The sequence below is a fragment of the Otolemur garnettii genome, unplaced genomic scaffold (assembly GCF_000181295.1).
Source record: "Otolemur garnettii isolate 467f Iridium unplaced genomic scaffold, OtoGar3 scaffold00013, whole genome shotgun sequence".
NCBI lineage: Eukaryota > Metazoa > Chordata > Mammalia > Primates > Galagidae > Otolemur > Otolemur garnettii.
In genome coordinates, this window is record NW_003852408.1 from 463887 (window position 1) to 472292 (window position 8406).

The 8406-nt window shown below is 51.5% G+C and overlaps 1 protein-coding gene across 1 annotated transcript in view; it reads right to left on the minus strand.

Moving 5' to 3' along the window:
* The window catches only part of SAG (S-antigen visual arrestin), a 30549-nt gene that overhangs the window by 14185 nt on the left and 7958 nt on the right, over positions 1 to 8406 (minus strand). The window contains exons 4-9 of the mRNA XM_012802157.1: positions 8095 to 8139; positions 6532 to 6725; positions 4890 to 4949; positions 2819 to 2895; positions 1864 to 1999; positions 1063 to 1147 (exon numbers count right to left, since the gene is read on the minus strand). Of these exons, the coding sequence (XP_012657611.1) occupies positions 1063 to 1147; positions 1864 to 1999; positions 2819 to 2895; positions 4890 to 4949; positions 6532 to 6725; positions 8095 to 8139 (597 nt within the window). The remainder of the gene's footprint in view (positions 1 to 1062; positions 1148 to 1863; positions 2000 to 2818; positions 2896 to 4889; positions 4950 to 6531; positions 6726 to 8094; positions 8140 to 8406) is intronic.

Below are 8406 nucleotides of genomic sequence, written 5' to 3' on the forward strand. Positions count from 1 at the left end.
AGCACTGGACGCTCCACACAACATGCTAAGTAACTCCAGGCCTTAGAAAGACCTAACCACATACAAACTGACCCAAGGTAAAATAAAACTGTAAATTAAGTATTCATATCAGCAACAAGAAAAATCTAGAATTCTTCAGCACGCATGCACCAAAATTCCTGAACCTCCTCTATGATGGACACATGGGAAAAGAGGAAAGTGGTATATGACCACAGGGTGACAAGCCATCCTGGTTTGCCTGGATAAACCCATTTTAGCCCCCAAAGTTCCATGTCCTCAGTCCTGGGCAACCTGGGACAGCTGGTCACCCTGAGATGCTGTAAGCGTAACTCTGTCTTGGACACCGGTGTTTGAGTCATTGCAGCTTGTCTTTTAATGGATCCCACCTCAGACCACCACATTCAATCCTCTTCACTTTGTTGCCCTTTGGCTGAGATATGTAGTGACAGCACGCAGGAGGCACCTCCCTGCAGGGTATGACAAGGTCAACCAGTCTGTGATGGCCGTTCAAGGCAAGACAGTCGCGCTCTGCTGTTTACAAAGCACTTCTGTGTGGAGCCCCTCCTTTAGCCTCAGGAAGCCTAAAAGGTGTGCAAGGAGCCACACTGTGGATGACAGTCGGGATTCAGAGAGGGCTTGGACAGCCCCCAAACTAAGACCAGTGTCTCCTTGCCCAGCATGCTGTGCGCATTCATCAGAGACAATCATGATCCGAGAAGAAAACTCCTCCCCCGGCTCCCATGACGTCTGGCACAGGGGGCCCTCTGGGAGGGTGTGACCGTGGAAAGGCAGGTAGATCACCTGTATCAGGGATGCTGTCTCAGGACAGAGGACAGCCCTAAGTGAGCATGAGGTTGGATGAGATGCCCTGTAAGGCTTTTCTGCCTCTGCAGTCCTGCCACCTATGACAACAGAGACAATCCGGCAATTCCAAGGATGCACGTCTCCGGCCCAGGCAGTTTCAAGGATTTACTGGGCCAGAGAAGGGCCCATCAGGAAGTATGGTCAGGCTGAGAAATTCTAGAAGACTCTGCCCTCTGGTCTTGAGAAGGTTCTACCAACCTAGTACTTTAATCTTCTTCACTGTCTTCTCCGTGTTATTGGTCACAGTCACAGTGACAGGGATGGGTTCCCCATGGAAATAGATCTGGAAAAGTGAGCAGACAAGTCAGAAAAGAACAGAGTATGGCGGCATCTTTAATCTTAGGCTTTCTAGACTCATCTCAATCCCTGAGCGCTGACGGAATTCATATACTTTTCAAGAAAGTGTTTCCTCTAGGGAAGGGTCTGGAACACAGTCTGCAACAGAGTTCTGAGCGCCATGCAGGGGAAAGGCAGGGGGGTTTCAATGGAGTCATGAAGGGCAAGGAACCTCCAGCAGCACCAGCTGTGTAACCTGACCCCAGGCGGGCATGCTGGTGCATGTGTGCACACACATAACTGATGGTGACCAGAGGGACCAGAGACAGCCTTGGCCAGCATCCTTTCACCTCTAATAGATGACATTGCCCTGTGTGGCTTCTATGAAAGAAACTCCCAGGCAGTAAAGAATGTGGGGTGCTACACCTAGTAATGCTGCATGAGTGGGCGAGGCCCACGGGGGCAGAGAGAGGACAGAGACAGCTGTGGTGGTTAAGTGAAAGACACTCCTGTTTTCTCCCTATCTATTGGGAAAGTCTATGAGTAAAATGCCAGCCAGCTTGACCCTATTCCAAGGGTCACAGTGACTAGCTCCACAATATGAAAAATGGGGGTTTTTCAGCTGTCCTAGAAACAAGATCACCTGCCATGCACCCCCACAGTTAGGGCCTGGACTGTGCCCAGGGCCACTCCCCACAGGCGCAGCAGCAGTGGGCGGGTTACCTCCTTGGCAAGGGAGACTGTGAGGTTCAGGGGCTTGTCAGACATGAAGAACTGCCAGGCCGCCTCCGCCTGGGGCTGGGGGCCCATTTCGGGCGGAGCGTGCTGTACTTTCCGGATCAGTAACCGCACAGAGCTCCTGCGGACAGAGACGCAATCAAGCCGGGTTAGTACCTGCTGCTGTGGGAAGGCCTCGGGGCTCTCCCCACCTTCACACTGGGACTCTTCAGGAGTGAAGAGACGGGGTGAACCAGAAGAGGGACAGGACGCTGGTCTGAAGCAGAGGATCTGGTTTCTGGCCCCTTTCTAGGATTCCACCAGCCAGGTGGCATGGGGCTAGGCAACACCCTGACAGACTTGGGGCCTCTGTCAGGCTCTGGCTCTGCCTCCTGGGTGAGGCTCATCTGTGACTGTGCCATGTCCCTTATGTGACACGAGATTCTCTATTGCTACCACGCATCACAGAGTGCAGAGATGTCTATGTTGAGCCCAGGAGAAAATGTGAAAGGCACAACCCAGCAGGTGCTGGGAGGACAGGGGACACAGTTGCTGCCTCATGGTTACAGAGTTGCTATTTGGGGTAATGGGAAAGTTTGGGGTATAGAGGGCCATGATGGTTACACGACACAGTCACCTTCTTAATGCCACTGAATGGTACATCTAAGACTAGTCAAAATTATACACTTTATGTTCTGTATATTTTACCACAAAAATAAAATATTTTAAAAGAAGAAAATTAAAGAAAAGGGGAGTCTGAAAGCTTTTAGGGACTTCCATCAATCCTTAGGGTCACAAACGGCCCCGTCATTGAGGTAGACCATTCAATCATAACTACCCTACACTGGGGAGGCACCATCACCCCAGCCACGCTGGCCCTTCGAGAAGAGTCCTGTCACACAGAGACAAAGTGGCCCCACACCCTGGGCCCCTCTCCTACTCCACAGGGACACTCTCTCACCTCCTGGGGATTTTGTCCTCTTCACCTTCAGGGCAGTCTATGGCAAAGGCTTTGACCTCAAAGTCGACCCCACAGCACTGTTGGGGTCAGAGAAAAGATAGGCAGTGGTCAGCACCGCCTTTCCCAGGCATGGGGGACCCTCTGTGTCTGAGCCATATCCTACTCAAGGCCACCCATTAGGCGCAGATTTAGAAGCATATTAATTATAAAGTCATGACACTAGTGTGAGGAGTGCACTATGGGCTTAGAGCCCCCTGTGCAAGGGGAGTCGGATGCCTGATGTGCCAGGAGCCATGAAGGGTGACTGGTATCCTGGCCGGTCGTCACCTCCCACCAACTCACACACTTGGTTGTCCTCAAACATGTCCCCCTGTGTACGGTCCTGGCTTCCTCCCACCTATAGCAGGGCCTAGAGGTACAGGTGCTCCCAGTGCCTGTGCGGGGGCCCGTGAGTGCCCTGCGGGGGTGTGGGCACCCTGACCCCAGCCGGCACTGCAGCTGAGCATGGACAGGCGGCAACAGCACCTGGTGCTGACAGCTCTTAGGATTTTAAAAAGAAGCTGATGTGGAATTTAGGATCAAATCACCTGAGTTTTAAATTAACTAAATAAAGAAACTTTGAAGCATTGCGGGGCCGATACGTGTAAGTATTTGCCAGTGACCCGCGCTCAGCCCCAGTGTGGGACTCCCTGGGCCCCCACACAAGCCCTCCAGAACCTCGCTGGCCTCCACATGTCCACATGCAGCGGGGAGTCCACCTGCACCAACTGCTGGAGGGGAAGTGGAGCTGGCCAAAGTCCCTGAACCCAGCCACGTCCACTGGGGAATCTAAGCCGTAAGATCAGTCAGATCCGCAACTATGGAATCACAGCAATCCTCAAGGATTGAAAGCTCAAGGTTGAAAATAAATACGTGCGGTTACTAGCTGTCAGCCGGGCAACGTTGAGCCACGGCAGCCGCTGTTCCTGCTGAGTCGCACTTATTCACAATTCCCCTGGCATAGCATTCCTCCCTCCTGAGACGCCTCTCTCTCTCTATATCTATCTATTTATTTAGCAAACTCCTATGTATCCTTTGAGCCCCAGCTCTAAGGGCTCCTCGGCCGCAGAGCCCTAAGTCCCTGGCACTTGGACGCTGCCTCCAGGCTCCCTGGACCCCGGTGGACCCCCTTTTCTGCCCTCTCCTCTCCTACAGCAGGAAATAGGTGATGATTTCTTTGGCCTGTACAGTGTTGTCAAAGTCAAGAAAATTCTTCGAAAAATCTGAATTTCAGTCCTCTCAAAAAGCACTGTAAGATGTGCCAAAGCCGACTGAACCCCCCTTGTCTGCAATCTCCCATCTTCCCCGTCTCGGCTGCCCACACCCCATTTTCACAGACCAGCCAGCAGCTTCCAAGTGTTTCAGAAGTGAGTTTTATAATGTGTCCCCTGAACAGACGTGTATGTGTGAAGCACCTCTCACGACACCATGGCTGGCTTTGCTGTGCGTGAGGTGCTCGGAGATTCCCGTTCCGTGCTACTCTATTCTACCCTGTCTATTCCATCTCAGTTTTAAAATACCATTTCTGATCCCCTGCATTGATTTCACAAATTACTAAAGGGTCAGCACCCCTACACTGTAAAGCGCTGCCCTTGCCCTGCCCCCATCTGCATCATCCACTCTCTGCCGTCACATCTTATCCTCCTAGCCCCTCCCTCGTGAATCCTGGATGCAGGCAACTCTCTCGGCCTAAAATCCTCAGATCCCAGCACCTCTTACTCTCCTCCTGTCCTCACTGCCCCGCTTCAGTGCCTAGAGTCCCTGGGCCATCCCTTCACTCTTCCCCATCATGCTTGGCCCCTCCACAGCAGGTGCGTGGCTAGCTCCAGCCCCAGCCCCGTCCTCAACACAGTGGTCACAACTTTTTGTAAACCTAAGTCAGAATCTATCAATTAGAGCCCACCAACGGCTCCTGCTCGCTCAGAGAAGCCCCCACATGTCTGTGATGTCTATAGTTTTCCATGATAAAAAGTTATTTTTAAAAGTCTATCAAAGAAACGAAGAAATCCACGGCATTTCCTCCTGAGCTCACCTTCCCTGTGTCTTGAGGAGCTGGCTGCAACATCACTGAACAGGGCAAGTAGTCGGGAAACTGTGGAAGGAAACAAACAGCCTATCTCAGCGCAATTATTCCACAGGTAACATATGATCATCATACAGAAATTGGAAAATGAAGATTATTGGAAAGAAGAAAAAAACTTATTCCCCTATACTATGGTCCCGCGATGTGTGTGCACGTACATACACACAAGCCTGAATATGTGTATGTACATTTTACAGACGCACCCATGAAGAACCATGTGATGGCCACGTCCCTAGTTTGGCTTACTCACCCTGTTAACCTTACCCTGTTTGGAAGCATTATGACATTTTCCTGCTTCGTGAAACACAGTCCCACACCATCTCTGGTAGGGCTCAACCAACATACACGTCACTGAGCCAGTCACCTGTGTTAGCTGCTTAAACACTCTACAACGATACTACAATGACTATCTTTATACACCTTAGCACAGTTTTAGCCGATTAATTCCATGAGCTACATGGCTAGGAAGAGAAATCACATTTTTTAAGGTTTCTAATATATGTGGACATGATGTCTCCAAAAAGTGATGGCACTTCAAACTCCCAGCACAAGTGTTTGGGAGCCCCCAGGACCATATCAGTCTTTTAAAACACGATTTTGTAAAAAGAAAAAAAAAAAAGCAAATGTAATAAAATAGAATACCATTTGCCATTTAATTTGCTATTTAAACTATTTTAAACATATAGTTCTTTGGCCTCCTATGCTAGACTTCACTTTTCTCTGCAATGATCACCACCATTATCTCCAGACTTTTTCATCCCCCGAAACTGACCCTCTCAGCCCAGTGAGCCCCAAGTCCTCACTCCCGCTGCACACCCCGGGAGCCTGGGGTCTGCTGTCTGTGTGATGCTGACCACTCCAAGGGCCTCCTGTCAGCAGAGTCACACACCATCTGTCCTCCTGTGCATAGCTCCTTTCACATACTGTGAGCAAGGGTCACCGTGTTGTGATACGTGTCAGAATGCCACTCCCCTTTAATGCTGAGCCATATGGCTTTGGAGGGGTATATGATCTCAGTATAGTGGAGGGGTATATGATCTCAGGGTAGTGGAAGCTTCCTTACACTGAGCTCACTCCCAGACTTCAGAGAGCCTGCACACTGGTGTCGCTGGTGGCCAGGTCTCACTGGGCAAGACGTGGGCCTTAACAGAGAGGTGAGGGGCTGTATCTCCAGAGACTCCCCAAACTGTGGGCAAGTTTAAAAAATCGACATCTTTTCACTAAGATCTCCTGTCCTGTAGGACACACTTTCCTGCTTTGAACTCCCTGGGTCCAGCCGAGGGGCACCTCTGCGACCTTTCTTTTTATAGCAGAGCTATGAAGGAGTAACACATGCTCATATAATTAGGTGGTCGGGAGAAGGGACATATCTAAACTGTGGGCTGAAATGGCGCCTTCAAAGGCGAAGAGGCTATTTTCAAGGTCTTAAAAAAAGACAATCACAGACCTTGCAATCTAGAATTTCTTTCAAGGATGCAATTTACAGACCCACAGATGTGAGGTCCTTTCTCTGTCCCCTTCCCTGTGCCCCTGTTCACATTGTAGGGTGCTGTGGGTGAAGGAAGCAGGACCAGGGCCAGGAGTCACCCACCGTGAGCAGAAAGGGGTACGTGTTGCTCCCCAGCTTCTTCAGCAGGCTCTCCTGCAGTTTCGTGGGGGTGCCCGCAGCTCCCACAGGAGGGTACACCTGGACCCGAGAGAAGTACAGGTCCCTGCGGAAGGTCAGGCCGATGACGTCGATGTCCTCCTGACCATAGCGGAAGGCGCAGGTCAGAGAGACGTACACTGAGAAGGGGATGGCGACAGTGTCAGACACGCCCCTCGGCCTGGCGTCCACCCCACCCCACCCATCCTGGAGTGGGCAACAGGACTCCAACCTTCAGCGTCTGGAAGGAATGGGGTTTGAGAGAGCCATGCTATGCGGCTGGTCCACGAGTTTTGAGAGAATCAGCATCTTCGGCAGGGCCGTGTGAGGGTTGGAAAGCAGCTCCCTCTCACTTGCATCATTTTGCAAGGGCAGAAATCTACATACTGAGAACATGAATCCCTGTCCACCTGACCCCCTTGTCCCCGTCTTGCCCTCTGTCTCTTCATCCACCAGCTCAGTGGCCTGGGAGGACAGGCTGTCTGGAGGGAGGGAAGGAGCAGGAAGCAGAGACAGACAGGGCTGGACAGCAACTGGCCCCCGCTGTCACTCACACTGCTTCCATGCTTACTGAGCCTTCTCCACACCACCACTTCTGAAAATTCTGTTCATTCAACAGATTTAACCGTGCCTCCGAAGCACCAAAGAATTGTGTGAAAGCTCACTACACAGGTTTTGAAAAGAACACTAAGCACGCATTTCTCAAATATAAAACCTATCAGAAGTGGCATCTCCAAGGACTCGCTAGCTGCTGGTTGAGGATTGTGCCTATGTCAGCTCCAAGGGTAACTGCCCCTTGCCGCAGGCCACTTGTCCACCCCTCATGTAAGATGCCCAGAGATGGCCTGGCTTCACACTGTCCTCACCAGGACTGGCTTCCCTAAAAGAAGGTGCCGTACTCCGGCCAAGGGGATGGGCTTTTAGGACTAAACCACACTCTCCTGGGGCCAGAGGCAAGCCGGGCACCCAGCAGGAAGGTGGCTTGGGACCCTGTTTGGCCATCCCCCCTCACTGCTGAGAGGGCCACAGCTGATACATTCCAGTGGGCTCATCTAGGGTTCAGAACAATTCCTTGCAGTTGCCACTAGCAACCAATCCAAAAGGCATATTTAGAACGGAACTGAGTCAGTGACATTATCATAAGAAGAGCTTGAATCCATTCTAATTTAGCTTACGTAACTGTGATTAGTAGCAAGTTACTTGTCACTCACATCACAACTGCCCGAGATCTTCAAGGGCACTGTGACACTGGCTGAGAACCATGGAAATAAGCACAGAAGCACATCCTGGGTTTTACTGCCCCTGCTTCCAAGCAGGCTTGATTTCCCCCTTTTAGGATAAAACCACGAAGGAGCCCTGAGTTTGCCCCAGCACAGGAATGCAGGTGGCAGGGGCAAGCACACAGCGACAGACCTGGGCTCTGTCCACCACTCACTGGTCTGCTGCCCTGGACAGAGCCAGCTCGAAGACCCTCCCACCCTTCCAGGGGGACGAGGAGCACCCTCTCACCTTTCTTTCCCTTCACGAGTTCAGGATCAACTAGTACGACACCATCTAAAGCAAAAGAGGGAATGAACAGTGAGGGTGGTGAGATCAAAGAAACCAGATAACCAGATGGCTACTTTAAAAACTACATATAGGGGTGGCGCCTGTGGCTCAATGAGCAGGGTGCCAGCCCCATATACTGAGGGTGGTGGTTCAAACCCGGCCCCGGCCAAACTGCAACAAAAAATAGCCAGGTGTTGTGGCGGGCACCTGTGGTCCCAGCTACTCGAGAGGCTGAGGCAGGAGAATCGCCTAAGCCCAGGAGTTGGAGGTTGC